We start from the raw sequence: 17968 nt of genomic DNA, 5'->3' as shown, positions 1-17968 counted from the left end.
ACATAACACCACCATGGCTGGTTTACTGACTGAGACAGGGTTTCAATAATGTTTTACCCGGGATGGCCTCAAACCTCAATCCTCCCACTCTACCTCTGGAGTAGCTGCTTAGGCAGGTGAGAGCCACTGAGCCTTGTTTACACATGTGAATTTTTTTTGGGGGGGAGGGGTATTAGGGTTTGAACTCAGGTCCTACACCTTGCGCCACTCTACCAGGCCTTTTTGTGATGGATTTTTATGAGATAGGGTCTTGCAAACTATTAGCCCAGACTGGCTTCAAACCACAATCCTCCTGATCTCTGCCTCCTGAGTAGCTAGGATTACAGACGTGAGCCTGGCTCATGAACTTTTTTTAAAGTTGAAATTTTGGCCCAGCTACAAAGCAGTTTGGGTATTTGGAAAGTTACTATATCTCTGTATTCCTACTTGCAAAATTGTGGACAATAATCACCACATTATGGAGTGACGATGCAGATTAAAGATAAATTGTATACTGTAAGGGACCAGGCTTACATTTGGAGAAAAGGCTAATTCCAGTACTGGGACAAGGAAAATTAGAGACAATAGAAGATAATGTCTCCAGCATTTTGTTGTGCCAGAAAACATGAAAGTGCTTAAAGAGTTGGCAGTGGTTGCCAGAGGCAGCAGAGAGGAGGAGATAGGGAGTCGCTGGTCAAGAGGACAAGATTTTAGTTATGCAAATGAGAAGGTTTCTGTAGATATAGTATACAGCAGGGTGAACAATGCTGGACGGCATAATTGAAATTTGCTAACAGGGACGATCTTAAGAGTTCTTACCACCAAAAACAGCAGCAACAACGTGAGGTGACGAATACACTAATTAGCTTGATTGTGGTAATCATGTCACAATGTACTCATATATGAAAACATCAAGTTGTATACCTTAAAAATATATTTTATTTATAAGTGATATTTCAGTAAAGCTTAAGGATTTTTTTAAAACAAGAAATGCTTAATTAATGATGGCATATTGTCAAAAGAACACATAAGCCATTTTGAAAAGCTCCCACCAGCCAAATCTGGGACAATTTCAGCATTAAAATAAATAACAATGGTGATGAATCATAACCCACTGGATAAAACAGGAATTTATGATTCCATGCCAACAGGAATGAATACATGAAAATAAGCTTTTCTTTACAGTAAAATGATAGCAAATAAATAAATGTAGAAAGAATGACAGAGTACCGTCATCATGGTAATGCATAATTTAGCTAAGAAACAAAACCATGCTAAAACTAGTAGGTGAAAGTTTGAAGATCACAGTGAAAACACGACATTGCCACTGTGACCTTCCTGACAAAGAAATATAGGTAGAATCAAATTACCAAGGAGACAACAGAAATCCAAAGTGAAGGGTACCCTACCACATAACCACCTGGACACTTCAAAAGGATCAAGGTCATGAGAGTCAAGGCAAGACTGAGGAACTCTTCTAGCAGCTAACGATAGAATCAAGACTGGAAATTACAACGCATGATCCTGAGTCAGACTCTCTTGCTGGAAAGGGTATTACTGAGACAGTTAATGAGATACAAATGAGTCTGAAGATTACAAAGGCGTAAGGAGCGCAGGCTGGACATGATTGCTCATACCTATAATTCTAGCTACTCAAGAAATAGAGACCAGGAGGATCAAAGTTCAAAGCCAGCCCAGGCAAAAAATTAGGAAGACCCCATCTCAAGGAATAAGCCAGGCACAGTGGTACACACCTGTCATCCCAGTTATGCACAAAGCAGTAAGTAGGAGGGTCAATATCTGAGGACAGACCCAGGCAAAAACATAAGACCCTACCTGAAAAATAACTAAAGTTAAAAAAGGGCTAAGGGTATGGTCCAAGTGGTAGAGCACCTGCCTAGCAAGCATGTGGACCTGAGTTCAAAGTCCAGTACTGTCAAAAAAAAAGGATTCAGAAACAGGAGGCTTTATGTGGTCAGCTTTCAGAAGACTCAGAAAAATAAAATTCTTTATTCTTATAACTTTTTAATTAATTTGAAGTTATTTCAACCCAAGGAAAAATAAATGTTAAGATAACTAAAGTCAATGTGTGCAGAATACTTTAGCACAGTGTCAGGCAGCAGCTAGGAGCTGTCCAAATGCTGAAGAGAATTCCGAGTTCAAGAAGAAATGAAATGGGGCTGCAAAGGGCCTTTGTGGCTCAGTAACTCCCGAAGTTAAGATACCAGCAAGGACAGGGGATCTCAACCTGACTAAAATTTAGAGGCTGCATGAATGTGATTGGAACAAAAAGTTACATCTTTATTTCCATTAATCTCTAGCTGACATTTGCCACGCCCTTCAATTATGAGTTGAAAGAATACTACTATCAACACACATCATACTAGTACTAGTGTTAGCCCCAAGACTTTAATTTTATACAAGTACTTTAAAATAGTTTTTCTTTTTTTAGGTTTTCCCCCTGCAGTACTATGATTTAAACTCAGAGCCTCATGCTTGCTATCCAGGTGCTCTACCACTTGACCCACTCTACCGGCCCATTTGTATGTTAAGTACTTTTGAGATATGATTTCACTCTCCCCCCCACCCCCCGCCCCCAGGCTGGCCTGGAACTGTGATCCTTCTGATCTCTGCCTCATGAGTGACTAGGATTACAAGGTGTGAGCCACCAGAGCTCAGCAACCTTTGGCCTTTTTTGTGTTGATTATTTTGGAGATAGGGTCTCACTTTTTTCCCCAAGCTGGCCTGGACTGCAAACCTATTTTACACTTCATCTTAGGATGACAGGCACATGCTACCACACCCAGTTTTCTTCCATTGAAATGGAGTCTCATGAACTTTTCTTGCCTGGGTTGGCCTGAAACTACAATTCCCATGATCTCTGCCTCCTGCATAGCTTGGGATTGCAGGCCTATTACAGCATCCAGCTATTGTTTGAGATGAGTCTCGCTGGGCTGGCCTCAAACCCCAATCCTCCTAATCTCAGCCTTCCTAGTAGGTTATAGGTGTGAGCCACAGGCACATGACTCCAAATCAGTTATTCTTATCACTACCTCAAAATTAGTCACTATACTTACCACTAGATCTTGTTATTTAGTACATTAATAGAAGTACCATTTCTATAGCATAATTTTTATATTTAGTTCCCTTCAGAATCCTACATATATATTTTGTGCATTTAAACATTTTTCTGGGGCAGAGGCCCTTGGCTTCACTTAAGCTATCAAAGGGATGCAGAGGCAAAAAGGCTAAGGATCTCATCCAGAAGTACACTGCTGTGCTTCTGGGCCCAACTTGTAACACAAGGCCAAAGCCCTGCCTGTGCACTAGGGGTCTGCAATGTCAACCCCCAAGCTGATCCTGGCAAGCTAGTCCCCCAGACTGTGAGAAATGTCGGCACTTCTGTAAACCATGCCACCTGCCACTGGCACAAGCAGCTCCCAAATGCCTGAGTACACAACAGTATCACATGGGATTCTCTCAGTTCCTGCCTGCACACAAGCACCTGTGTAGCCAGAACATCCTGAAGAGAGAGGCCAAGTATTGAAGAGGACATCAAGATAAAAGGAGGCCACCATGCTAAGTGGCTCTGCAGGCACCTCACAACAACCTCCCCTCCCCATTCTAGATAGAGGAAACTGGGCACCAAGGGCAATTATGTCCAGCGTCACAATCATGAGGTAAGGCATGCACTCCAGGCCTATGCTCTTCATCCCACTTATCAGTGCCCTATGATACCACGCAATGGGTGCTTAACAAGGTCAACATCATTTTTCTTGGCCACACAAAGTAAAGCCAAAGAAGAAAAAGAAAAAACAATGACAAAATAGGAAAACATATTGCTCAATGAGCACCTGAGAGGTAGTGATGGTCAGTGTGTGACCTTGGACAAGTTACTTAACCTCTCTGTGCTTAAATGTCCTCACCTACAAATGGAATGAATAATTCTAACATCACATGGGGTTGTTACAAAGATAAAAGAGTTGATCTACATAAGGCTCTCAGAAGGACGCCTGGCACGGAGTAAACACTTGATGAATGTCAACTATAACTAGCATCCCTGTGCTCTAAGTGCTATGCAAGGTCCTTTAGAGATATTGTCTCTAATCACAAAATTGCAGAGGGCTATTCTAATCTTCCCATCTTTCAGATGACAAAACCCATTCTCTGGGAGCAGAGGTGACTTGTTTGAGTACATTCAGTTAACAACTGTTAGTCAGAATGTGTGTTTATCTGTAACTTTAAAGCTTAACCAAGAAGGACTAGTGAAAAAGACCAGTGAATACAGATTTCTGGCGGATGGGGTAGAGATCTCAGGAATGGATGCGTGGAACACATGTACCCAGTGAAAGCCCACCCTGGGTCCCTGTATCTTTTAACTGAACCTCAACAGTCTCAGCTCAAAAAGCCTTAAAGAAAGACAATCCATGACCTCATCAGGGCCAGATGCCCAGCTCAGCTTCCCTCTTCTCTTCTTCCAAACTGTCACTAGGGTCTTTAGGCCACCACTTTCTTCAGCTCCCGCCCTCATCTTTTTCTCCTTCCCCTCCATCTCAGGCACACTGGGTAATCCCTCCATTGAGGCCCCAGGAAGAACCTCTCATTGTCGTTCATCATTCACCACTCCCCACCGACACTCCAGGGCACCTCACAGGATCTGCTCAGGCCTCATCAGATCACCAGGAAACCCTCCCTGACCAAGAAAGACACCCTTGTTCAGCCCTCACAGCCCCTGGCTCATCTCCACCCAGAGCTTGTGTGCCAACCATCTCACCATCTGAGACAATTGTGAACAGCAATGTCCTAAACCAGGCACACTGTCTGGCACATATCAAATGCTGCCACAAATACTTGCTGAACTGATGATTAAATAGGCAAGAGGGGAACACAGAGACTGATAGGAATCTTAAAAGCAGAGATTCCTGTGGATATTTTGCATAATGGAAGTCAGAGTGAGTCAACGTCTTCCTAGAAGCAAATTGCTCACCCATGTTAAATAAATGAACTCTTCAGAGCCATTTGGGTCCTGTTTCATCAATCACCTATTCCCCTGCGTTGAATCATGACCCATTAGAATGAAGTCATTTGGCTCCCTCAGCAGAGCTGACAACCCAGTAGATCTCCTCAGCTAGAGGCAGAGGGCCAGGCTGCACCCCACCACTGCAGAGGGGTGGGGGAGTAGTGAGAAGCACCTGCTCAGCAGAAGCCACTCCCCATCCCCCCAGCCCCTCCAAACAAGAAGCAGCTCACACAGCAGAAGATGACTAATAACTGCCACACATGTATTGTGTGTCTGATTCTGCAATATGTTCTCCACAGCCCCTGGCATGGCCAACTTATTTGCTACCATTCCCCTCACTAATCTCAGAATGTCCCTGAAACACAGGGGCAAGTCCCAAGAAACACCTCTCCCTCGTAAGCCACACCCTGGGCCCATGTCAAACCAGTACAATTCTCCCCAAGGAATTCCATGTTTTAGAAAACAACACCAGATATCTGTTACTTATGAGACAGAATCCAGAACCCATGATTTCTGCCCTTAAGGTCCATGGAGTTGCTATGGTTTTCCCCTCCCAAGGTGTGGCTCCTCAGCCCCTGCCTGGTGTCTGTGAGAACCTCCAGCTTGTTTCCAGTTAAGACCTGTTCCAGGGTTGTTTTGCTTGCACTACTCCATGTTGGTTTCTGTAGCTTGCAACCCAAGGAACTTTAACTACTCCACCTCCATAATTTCTAATCCTCCCAGAAGGAAAGCTCCCCACTGCAAAGTAGAAAGGCATGTTTCAAAGAGATTTAATGACCTGTCCAAGGTCACAGAGCTAGTAAATAGGACTGGCATTCTCGTCCCCAAAGCAGGGGCACTTCCTATTCTGCCATTGTTTCCTTAATGACTTGAAGGAAGCACATGAAATGTTCAGACCACAGTCTGAAAAGGCAGGACACATGTAAAGAGAAAGCCTGTTAGATCACTTCTTGCTAATAAGGGCACTTCAGTGGCCTGGTAGATAGATGGTGTCTATTTCAGTAGCTATGTCACAGTCCTGCAACAAACACATTTATTTTAATTCTCAGAAAATTCAGTAGCAATGTCCCAACCATGTCAATAACTGAGCTATAAATCTCTGGCTGTAGCAAGTCACATATGGTCAGTGTGTGTTACTCTATCTTCTTCAATCCCCTGATCATCTACCATTGATTCTCAGGATCACACAATGATTAGAAAGAAAGCAGACTGCCCAGAGTCTACGGAGACATCACCATAGCCTCAAGCTCTTTGTAGAAATGGACAGAGGATAAATCCTAAACCAACACAAAATGGCCAAGGGCAAAGCAGAAGAAATCCACATTTTTTACAAAGAAAGAATTACAATCTGAAAAGCAAACTTTCCTTGGGGGTAAAGAACAAGAACCATAAGGCTGCAACAGTGGGGATTTCTTTTAAATTGACATCTAGAAATTTACAATTTTTTTTAAGTGGTGCTGGGGTTTGAACTCAGAGCTTCACACTTGTGAGGCAGGCCCTCTATCACTTGAGCCACACCTCCAGCCCTTTTTGCTCTGGTTATTTTTGAGACATAGTCTCACTTTTTGCCTGGGCTGGCCTGGACAGTGATTCTATTTTGTACTTCTCACTGTAGCTACACAACCCCATCCCACCTTTTCCTGTTGAGATGGGGGATCTTGTGAACATTTTTGCGTGGGCTGGTCTGGAACAGAAATCCTCCCCATCTCAGCTCGGATGGCAGGGCACACCACTGCACCCAGCTACTGGTTGAGATGAGGGCTCATGAACCATGGTCCTCCTGATCTCAGCCTCCTAAATAGCTAGGGTTACAGGCCTGAGCCACTGCACCTGGCAGAAACTGACAATTCTTAAGCAATAATTTATAATTCTTTATCCACAACTGCAACTAGCCTTGCAGAAGAAGTTATTCCTGTATATTCCACAGTCATTTAAACATCACTACAATCTGGAAATCACCAAAATGCCTATGCAATGGTTTTACACTTGTGGAACATGCAGTACAGACATGACAAAGAAACTGAAAGCAAATGGTACACATGGTACAATTAGTTAAATTAAGTTTTAAAATACTCAGCCTATTCAATATGTCTAAAAAAAAGTGTGTTCAACAAAAACTTTATATATAACTAAAATATAATTCAAAGCAGTGAATTAGTGAAGATGTTTCTCTAAAAAGAAACCTGGAGGCTGCTATCTTGTTTCCAAAAAAACTGCCTTATTACAATTTAATGTGCATCTTAACAGCCCAACTAACTGTGATCAAAATCAAATAACTAAATACAAGTACAATCAAAAAATGTTAGCTCCCTAAGACTTAGCTAGGGATCCCTAGGACCCACCTCATGATCTAGTAACTAGTGGAGTGCTTCCCAGCACAGGGCAGGCCTCCAGCACCCCACTTCAGCCCTACCACCTGAGTCTGTTCTCATGGCTGATGCCCATGCTATACCAGTTATTATTTTGAGAATCATCTCTCACAAAACCACAAGTCACAATCAGAGCCATTCACCAGAGAACTAACTTGCCTGAGAGTTCTCTGTCTTCTGCACTTATGAACTTAATTAAAGACAGATTTAAAAAAAAAACTTAGTCTACAGTTAACACCTTTTCTTTCTCATATCTGCCTCACTGTATCCTTCATTCACTCAATTAACATGTACATAGCCAGAAGCTGGACTAAGCATTGGACTAGGGTGAGTGCCAGTTCTTCCCCCCCATGAAATGCCTGCCCCCAGTGCTGTACAGGGGCTCGAGTGAGAGGAAACAGAAAGGTGGGGTCTGTAATACCAACACAAGGAGCTCAGGCTACAATGGAGGGGCTTGTAGACTGCTGTAGGCCAGAGGAAAAGGAAGCCTCACAGCTCAGAAGGGTCTGGTTGCCACAGGGAGGTGACCCTAGAGAGCCACCTGCAGGGATACACAGGAGTTAGCAGGTAAAAAATAAAAAAAAAACCATGTGGGCAGATGGAAGGGCACAGGCAAAGGCAAAGAAAGGTAGAACATGGAGTTTTCAGGAATCTGCACAGTTGGCTATTACTCAAACTGAAAGGAAATGAGAAGGGGAGTATAACATGGAGCCAGCGTTGGGCCTGTTATGCCATTTGTTTCGTGCATTTGAGCAGGAAAACTTCTTCCCCACTTGGATCACACAGTTCTTGAGAGGTGACCCTTGATAGAGCAAACAGAGGCTACTCGTTAACAAGCTGTGATTTCTCAGTTTCATGTGCAGTGCAAACACTAGTGCTCAGCTGAAGGATCCCAATCTGTGGGGCGGCTGGACAGAGAACTCCTTGTCCTACCTGTTGTAAGCTCAATTATCAGCAAGAAGGCATTTGAGGATTCCTAGATCAAAGGAGTTAACATATATGTTTCAGAAGAGAATATGAATACATTCACATGTGAACATCCAATTTCAGTCAAGCTTGCCTCAGAGAAGATGAGTTTGCAGCCTGGTGACTGTTCAGAAGAGCACTTTTCTGTTATTAAGCCTTTGCTCCCAAACTTGAGATCCTCCGCAGTCATTAAATAACAGTTCTGCTGTATTGCTCCCAAATCTTTTTCACTGAATTTCTAAGGAAATGAAACAAATCATAAGAAAGTTTTCATCAAGAAAAAATATTGAGAGATTTTCCTAAACTCTTTAAGAGAAGATATTTTATTTTGTCACAATACTCTATGTCCCCTAAATAATTTCCATAATCTCGAAATATTAGGCAATTACAAAGCTATAATGCAACTCCATTTGAATGTTATTACAACTTGGAGAACAGCAGCATGAAGGAAAGCAGAGCCAAGGGTGGTGGCAGTCACTATGAACTTTCCTTACTTGCCACACAGCACTTCATTGGTGTGGAAGGCAATACCCAGGCTCTGACCCAATGGAACTGCTCCCAAGCCTGGGTCCACCCTGGTCACAATGTGATCCCCAGGTCCACTGCCTATCCTACCACCGTCCTGGGATGATTAGAGGACTTATATATTAAAACCCAACTATCTCAGTCTCTCTTAAACCATTACAAATTGGATAAAACTCGAACCCTCCACCACATCCATGAGGAAATCTGACTTCCAGGAAAAAAGCCAACACTCCAAATATGGTCCCACATGAAAGGCTCTTTCTTTATGACACACAATACAATTCCTCAACCTGACCCCTCAGAAGATCTTAATCTAACAACATATCAGTATTTCCTGGTCTTTAGCCAAATTCAACCACAGGGCATATTCCAAAGCATTTAAAACCTGATGACTTCTAAATTAGGATCTGAATGTTCACTCTCCATGGGAAATCAAGGGCAGGAACCACATCTTACCCCTAAACACCTCACAGAATTAGTTTGCCAGGTCAAATATATGTAAGAAATTAGGTGCACACAAAGAAAGAGGAAGCAAAGGTAATTCTTTGTAAGACCCATTGAACTATAATAGGAAGAACTAGGAATCAAAAAGCCAACACTGTCTGTCTACAATTGCCTCAATACAGCTGTGTTGAATTACTTTTTTTTTTTTTTTGGTGGGACTCAGAGCCTCATGCTTGCTGGGCAGATGCTCTACCACTTGAGCAATTCCACCAGCCCTTTCTGTGTTGGGTATTTTTGAGATAAGGGTCTCTCGGGGCTGGCTTCAAACCAAGCTCCTCATGATCTCTGCCTCTTGAAGAGCTAGGATTACAGGAGTGAGCCACTACCACCTGGCCGAATTACACTTCTTGTTTTACTTTTTTTTTAAGTCCAGTTACATACATATAATTTAACAGTCAAACAGCACTATAAGGCTTAACCAGCTACCTCCCAGTTTCTCACCTTGAAGTCCCACTCCCAGACAAAAACACCTTGCAGCTCTTTAGATACTTCTTCTGCTATTTACTTCTGTACTTCTACATTATATCTTACTCTCACACTTCTTGATTTTTTAGGTTTCAATTTTATCTATTGGCTCCTATCATAGAAGTTTAAAGATTTAGCTCTATAGTCATCTGCACGCCAACATTTTTCCTAATAATGATGCAATTTTAAATCAATATTCCACATTTATGTTATTGTAGCCATGCACACTATTCTGGCATGCAGTATTAAATGAATGCATTTCCATTCATATTCAATTCTTTGCCTTTCTTGGATTTAGTGACTGTTTTATTCTACCTATTTATTTAGTTCATAAAACTAAATTCTGTACTAAATATAAATTTTCTTCAAACTCTCTGGAAAAACTTAAAATTCCCTCTCAGTGGAGTCAAACGTGTCAGAAATCGATTAGTTCCATTATAGTTTCTTGGAGCAGTCCCAGCTGACTTACATCATCTGCACCCCAACAAATGACTTACCTGCTCCTCAACTGCCCAAGCCTGGGATCTCCAGCAAGCTTAGCCTCGCAGCCATCACCCTGGGACTTCCCTTCACCACAGTCCAGGGGAATTCCCTACTTCCTGTATCTCATGTCTCTCTCTTTGGAGCATTACCTTATTTATATGGAATCAACCTCCAAGAACTTCTTTTTTTTTTTTTTTTTGTTGCTCTTGGAGAAAAGTGTTTATTCACATCCTTTGCCTGTTCTTTATTGGCTTATTTTCTGACTATTAAATTCTGTTCATACTTATTTTTTATATTAACCTCTTATCATATCCATGGTGCACAAATACTTTCTTCCAATCCATCTCATTGATTCTTTTGCTGTGCAATAATTTTTGAGGCTGATGAGTCCACTTGTTCATTTTTGCTTTGTTGCCTGTGTTTTTGGTGGGATATCCAAAAAAAAATTATTGTCAAGGCTAATATCAAGTAGCCTTTCCCCTATGTCTCTTACTAAGGGTTTTACAGTTTCGAGTCTTACATTTAGGTCTTTTATCCACTTGCCAGTGGTGGGGGGAGAATTGTACATAAAAGGAACATACATTTTGAGTTGATTTTTGTATATGGAGTAAGATAAGGGTCCAGTTTCATTCCTTTGCATGTGAATATCCTGTTTTCCCAAGATCATTTATTGAAAAAACTATCCTTTTCCTGTTGCGTCTCCTTGGTGATCTTGTCAAAGATCAGTTGACCAACTGGGCATGGGTGGCTCATGCCTGTAACCCTAGCTACTTAAGAGGGTGAGATTGAGAGTATCAAGGTTCAAGGACAGCCCAGAAAAATAGTTTACAAGACCCCATCTCCAAAAAACACCAGAGTGAAATGTACTGGAGATGCAGCTCAAGTGGTAGAGCGCCAGCTTTATAAGTGTGAAGCTTTGAGTTCGAACCCCAATCTCACACAAAAAAAAATTAGTTAACTATACATCCAAGAACTTCTTACAGAGTACACAGGAAGCAGATGATTGAAGACACTGAGCATCTGAAAGTACTGTATTCTACCCTTGCACCTGCTGATAGCTTGGCTGAGGACAGAATGCTAGGTTGGAAATCACAAAAAGCACTGCCCCTCTGTTTTCTGATCCAAAGTTACTGCTGAAGATTCTGGTGCCACTCTATGTACATGGCCTACATCATCCTCTCTCTGGAAGCCTTTCAGAACCTGTCTTTATCCTTATGTTCTTGCAATTTTGCAATGAATTGATTTGGGTCCTTTCTTTAATCTCTTGTGCTAGAAACAGAGCAGGCCCTCACAATACAAACTTGTAATACAAGTTGTCCTTCCATTATAGAGAATGGCCTCCTACTACTTGGAAGTTTTCCGTCCCCCTACTCTTATTTTCCTGGAACTCCTGTCAGTCATATTTCAGACCCCTTGAATCACCTCTAACATTCTCATTTTTTTTCTTTCCTTTTTTCCTATGTTTTTGCTTATTTTTATTTTCTGAAAAACTCAACTTTATCTTCCAACTTTTCTAACTCTTCTAGCAAGCATTTTATATCTGCAATCATACTCCTGAATTTCCAGTAGGTCATTCTTCTTTTCTAGATATCTCTTTTTTATCTGATAAAAAAGAACATTTTCTTATAATGTTATGGTGATGAATTTTTTGGATTTCTACAAATTGTCTAATTTTGCATTATTTCTACACCTTTCTTCTGTCTGTTTGGGCTTTTGTCTTTTCTCCTATTTGATAGACTCAGGCCATCTACCTACTTTTAAGGGTTAAAAATGCTCAGAAACTCTGTGAGTGTGGAAAGAACATATCAACTGTGGCCTTACTGTGAGATGCTCAGGTGGGGACCTGGCTGTTGGGATGGAGAACTCTCAACTGTCAACATCTTTCTTTCTCCCCTAGGAAAATCTCACTGCTTGGTGTACATACTTCTATTCCCTCCCCATTTTCATTCAAATGATCCATTTCTGCTTTCAGTTTTATCTGGTGACCCCCAGGACACAGTTTCTCTGGGTTAAGGTCTCCAGAGATCTGCTACAGATAAGAGGGTCACCTTGTAACTGCTTAGAATGCCAACTAAATCTCCTGTTTGCAAAGGTACTAGTTGCATCCAATGCACACAAAGCCTTTCTGAGATTGTAGCATAAATCAGCTTGCTTCTTGTTGGTTTTTCATCACTGTGTAGCACCATGACAAAAGCTGAATCCTATGCAGGTACCACTTGCCCTTATCATCCAAAACTTTATTGCCAACTCACATTTGCTGTTGTACCTGCTCCCATTCTCCTAGTTAGTTCTTGTGGATTTATACCTTCTTATTCCTTCACTATTATTTTAATGAGGTTTCAGAAAGAAGCAGAGTTAGACACGTATGTTCAATTCATCATGGTTACCTGTAAATTTGAGTTCAATCTCAAAAATTCACTACATGACCAAACAAGAAATGTATTCCAAGACTGAGAGGAACAATTAGAGATGTTCTTAAGACAGAAGGGGCATGGCCCACATGGGGCACAGCAAGCACTCATAGGATAAGGACCTTGATCGGTGGGCTGGGGATGAGCTCTTCCCTTCTCCTAGCTTTCTGCTTCTCCTACCTCCCTGACAGCTGAGGCCAAGTGACATAAAGAAAGCTCTACAGTGCTGTGGAACACAGCAATGAAGATGATAATCATAAACATTCCTGCAAAAACACGCTAACTGAAAAGATTTAAATACCAAAGAAAAAAGTTATGGTACCTGAAGCATCAAGTCCTTTTGACTGGCACTTTCTGTCAGATGTTTGATTACTTGCTCTTGACTATGCAATTTTTTATTGCTTTCACTCAGAAGATTCTTGTAATGATTCTCCATTGCTTTCTCTCTTTCATTCACTTCATTGCGTAATTTTTCAATTTCATTTTTAAGGTCCTACCAGAAGAAAAAAAATGGAATTTACGTGACAAAAAATTCAAGGTGACAATCTCTTCCCATTTGACTTTTCAAATTATTGTTATAAGACAACAAGCTAATAGATGTATTTAACAAATATGTACTTTCATCTCACATCTTACTTACAAAAACCCAACTTTCAAAATATCTGAAATGCAGGGAAAGCTTTATGCATACATTTTTAACATAGTATTATTTATAATGCAGAAAACCCAGAAAGAAACTAACTAGATAACAAAGAGAAAATTATGAAGAGTACCGTATTTTTAAAAGTACAATTATGAGTAAAAACAAGCCAGGATTCCAAATTGTATATATAACATGATGCTGACTGTTGTATAAATATTTATACAAATGTTGTAAGGCCCTGAGCGAACACATCAAAATAATAACAGTATACCTAATCAGAGGGATTTCTGGGTGCTTTTCAATTTATTTTTACTTTTTTTTCCTCTGAGTTTCTAAAATCTCTTTTACGTTTTTTTCTCTGAGTCTCTAAAATAATAAATAATCTTGTATTACTTTCATAATCAGAAAAAAATTATCTTAACATGATTTATAAAGAATTTATAATAATACAGAAAATGCAGCAGCATCAGGTAAGACTGTGACTATGTTAAAATATGTACTATTTGTAATATTGAAGCACTATTCACAATAGCAAAAGGCTGTAAACAACCCAAATGTCCACCAATAGAGGAATAAGCTATGGTACATTCTCACAATGGAGCACTGTTAAGCTATAAAGGAAAAGGAATGAGGACTCTCTCTCTAGAAATAGTCTGCCCTAAAGTAATCTCCAGAATATATTAAATGGAGGTGAGAGGAAGGGGGAACCCAAAAGAAATAAGTATGGACGCACACTGCCATCTATTTAGCCATAAAACAAATTAAATGGCTGCTTATAAGAAGCATGAGAGAACAAGGTAGAAGAGACAAAATATGGAGGGTAGAACTCACTCCAGAGATGTGACATTGGAACCGGTTAAATGTTTACATAATTGTCTCAAAAATAAAATTAAAATCCCCTAAAGTTGAAAGCAGAGCAAGCAAACAAATAAGTCTAACTTTTTTTAAGTTCACTGAGCAAACAGAGGAATTATTTCAGTAACTTGCAGATATAATAATTTGTACATCCTTACTGAGATATTTCTCTGGGTTTTGTTTTTGCACTACTGGGATTTGAACTCAAGGCTTTGCACTTGCTAGCAAACACTCTGCTAGTTGAGCCACACCTCCAGCCCTTTCTGTTTAGGTTATTTATTTATTTTTGAGATAAGTCTCAGGAATTCTTTACCCAAGGCCAGCAAGGGCAAATTCTTGTACCTATAGCCTCCCATGTAGCTGGGACCACAGTCATGAACCACCACACTTGGCTTATTTGTTGAGATGGGGTCTCACTAACTTTTTGAAAACCTTAATCCTTCCGATCTTCATCTTCCTAGTAGCTGGAACTATAGGCCTAAACCACTGTACCCAGCACATAGTGAGATATTTCCCTAAAGACAATGGACTGCAAAAATCTTACTATTTCCAGTAAGCATGTTGTAAGTAATGATACTGCTTTTCTAAAACTGTGTGGATATGTATAACATACATTTATTAATTAAGTAATTATCAATCTCGTAAGAACCAAAACTTTAAGCATAAGAGAAAACACACACACACACACACACAAAGGTAAAACTTGCTGGATGTTGTGGTACATGCCTTTAATTCCAGCTACTCAGGAGGCAGAGACAGGAAGATAAAGAGTTGGAGACCACCCAGCCAAAGTTAGGGAGACCGCATCTCAAAAACAAAAGGGCCAGGGGAATAGCTCAACTGGTAGATTACCTAGCAAGTATGAGGCCCTGGGTTCAATCCCCAATACCACAAAAAAAAAAAAGCTAAAACTTGTCATTCTAAATTTGAATTTAAAATGGCAGTGTACACTGATGTTTCATTTCCTTCCTTCCAGTGAAATAAGCCAGACCCACTGTCCTCCCTGTTATCCAGAATGTAATCATAAGCTACCACTTCCTACCAAAGGAATAGTATTCCTGCACTTCTCAAAGTACAGTCCTAAAACTGCACAAGCAGTACCACCTGACAACCAAATATGCAAATTTGAGGCTCCTACCAGGCCTATCAAATCCAAGACTCTGAGGTAGGTAGACCCTCAATGTGTGTTTTAAGAGGTCCTGTGGGTAGTTCTGACACACACTGAAGTTTGCCTCGGAAAGGAATGGCTGAGACCTGGGGCAGGAATGTACAAGGTGAGTTCAGACATTTGTTCATATCCGAAAGGAAGGAAGCTATCAAATACTACAGTGTTCACATGTACTCAAGTAGTTCACATGTAGTCGAGAATCAACTAGAAAAAGCTTTCCCCACTGTTGAGAACAAAGAAATCTGAATTTTACTAAGGATAACAGCAATGAATTAAAATACAACAAAAATCCAAAGTCAGTTGTAAGGATATGGCTAAGAGGCAGAGACAGGCTTAGCATGCACAAGGCCCTGGCTTCCTCAACCCATAGCAAAAAAAATGAAAGAAAGAAAGAAAAGAGGAGGAAGGGAGGGAGGCAGGAGAGGAAGGAAGGGCCAAACTCCATGAATGCTTACAAAAAGAAAAAAACATTTTTAGTTAATCTGATAGGCAGAATAATTGCCCCCACCAAAAATGTTTACATTTTAATCCCCAAATGTCAAAGAAGAATAAAGGTAACAGATGGAATGAGAATTGCTAATAGTCAGCTGACCTTAAAGTGAAAATGTTACCCTGGATGGTCCAGGTAGGCCCAATATAACCACAAGGATCCTTCGAAGTGAAAGACAGAAGCAGGACAAGGCTCTATCAACCACTGCTGGTTGTGAAGACGGAAGAAGCCGCCTGTAGGAGCTGGAACAGACAGGGAGATGGATTCTCCCTGGAGCCTTCAGGAGGAACACAACCCCACTTCCACCTTGTCTTAGCGAGGTCTATTTCTGACTTCTGATTTCCGGAACTGTAAGATTCTAAATTTGTGTTGTTGAGCCGCCCAGTCTCTAATAATCTGTGGGTAGCAGCAACATGAAGCTAATAGCCTTTGGGAGATGCTACAGAACTGTTATATTTTGTTTTCCTGTATGAACTGCACCTCTGGGTAACTAAATAGATGCTGAGACACAAGTATCTCTTTACAGAAGTATTAAGCTATAAAAGAAGGAATAATGGAATTAGATTGTCATCATTTTGCAAACAATCATCAATGGCCAGTAATATCACAAAACCAGGGACTATCAAATAATTTGGAAGAAACAAAGAAAACACTGCAAAAATGTTAACTTTTTTCTTGAGCAAAAAAATGAGATTGTCCTAAACCTTTAATCTAAACCAACTAGATCAAGAGTCTTTCATGAAATATAAATAGTAAATAGAAATTCAATCCCAGAAGAGAAAAGAAAAAATACGAATAAGATTGTCCCTTGGCTCCAGGGCCCCTAGGGGTTGCCAAAATCAGATGTTCAAGTACCTTATATAAATGGCATACTTGAATATAACCTGCACATACCCTCCCATATACTTTAGATCATCTCTAGATCACCTACAATACTTAATACAATGTGAATGCTATATAAGTAGTTGCTATACTATATTGTTTAGGGAATAATGACAAAGAAGTCTGTACATGTTTAATACATGTTATACCACCATATAGTCAAGACAACAAATTGAACCATTTCCAAGTTGTGAATGCTCCTTTCAGTTCTTGTTCATCTGCAGCCACAATACATAATTTTATGTAATTTTAATGCCCTTGGACCTCTTCCCATTTTTGTTTATTCCATTATACCATGACCTACAAAAAACATATAGCAACTAAATAATGAGAACATAAGAAGAACAAAAAGGAAAGTTTAACTAAAGGGAGGTTTTTGTTAAGTAGAGAGATGAAAAAGGTTCGCAGAACTGCTGTAACTGAGCTTCCACCATTGTTCTGCTATCCATTCAGCCCCAAAGAAAGGCACGACAGCTCCCTCTGTGAGACTCCACAAAATCTTCTTAGCTAGCATAGCAGTTTAAATACAGGTGTCTTAACTCGCTGATCTCCCCAGTCTCTAACCATTTGCTCTTAGACAAAACAAATAGCTCTGTGCTATTATAGTTTGTTTGGGGTTTTATTATTATTATTTTTCTCCTAACTTCAGATTTGAATTCTCAGTTAAATCTTCAAGAGTAGAATTACCAGGTCAAAGGGTAAGCATGCTTTGAGGATTCTTTTCACAAACTTTCTTTAAAAAGACAGAAAGCTAAATGGCTAAAATGCCACCCACAAAGTCTAAGTTTCTGGTCACATTCTCACCAGAAATGTTTTCTTAAACATTTCCTAACTTAACTGCTATGAAATGGTTCTTTACATTTCCTTGATTGTCAACTGTTTCTACATATTCGATCACTGTTTGGATTTCCTGTTGTGCAAACTGTCCTTGCTCACCAGGAATGACAATATTTTCAAGAACAGTTCTAAAAAAAGTGATCTCTCAAGAATCAAGTAAGTGATCACCTAAGATTGTGTATGCACAAACATATACATACTTATTTCTCCCCACATCAGAACAGCTACAAGTTCATCTATTTTATTGAAGCTATTAATGAAGAGGGGTGAGGACTCACCTTACAATTATGTGAACTCCGTTATGTTTTTGCCTTTCATGACTATGCTTTAGCCACTGTTGCTGAGCAGGATGAACACACAAGTGCCAGAGG

At 40.4% G+C, this 17968-nt stretch overlaps 1 protein-coding gene across 10 annotated transcripts in view; it reads right to left on the bottom strand.

The window, feature by feature from the left end:
• Nucleotides 1–17968, bottom strand: part of Cdk5rap2 (CDK5 regulatory subunit associated protein 2) — a 215737-nt gene that overhangs the window by 109001 nt on the left and 88768 nt on the right. For 9 of the 10 annotated variants that reach the window (XM_074051141.1, XM_074051145.1, XM_074051151.1 and 6 more), the window contains exons 13-14: nt 13045–13215; nt 8429–8572 (exon numbers count right to left, since the gene is read on the bottom strand). In XM_074051141.1, coding sequence (XP_073907242.1) covers nt 8429–8572; nt 13045–13215 — 315 coding nt within the window. The remainder of the gene's footprint in view (nt 1–8428; nt 8573–13044; nt 13216–17968) is intronic. The other variant, XM_074051150.1, reaches the window with a different exon arrangement.

The sequence above is a fragment of the Castor canadensis genome, chromosome 13, assembly GCF_047511655.1.
Source record: "Castor canadensis chromosome 13, mCasCan1.hap1v2, whole genome shotgun sequence".
NCBI classification, from domain to species: domain Eukaryota; kingdom Metazoa; phylum Chordata; class Mammalia; order Rodentia; family Castoridae; genus Castor; species Castor canadensis.
The sequence above is the reverse complement of the archived record's forward strand: the minus strand, read 5'-3'. Positions and strand labels throughout refer to the sequence as shown.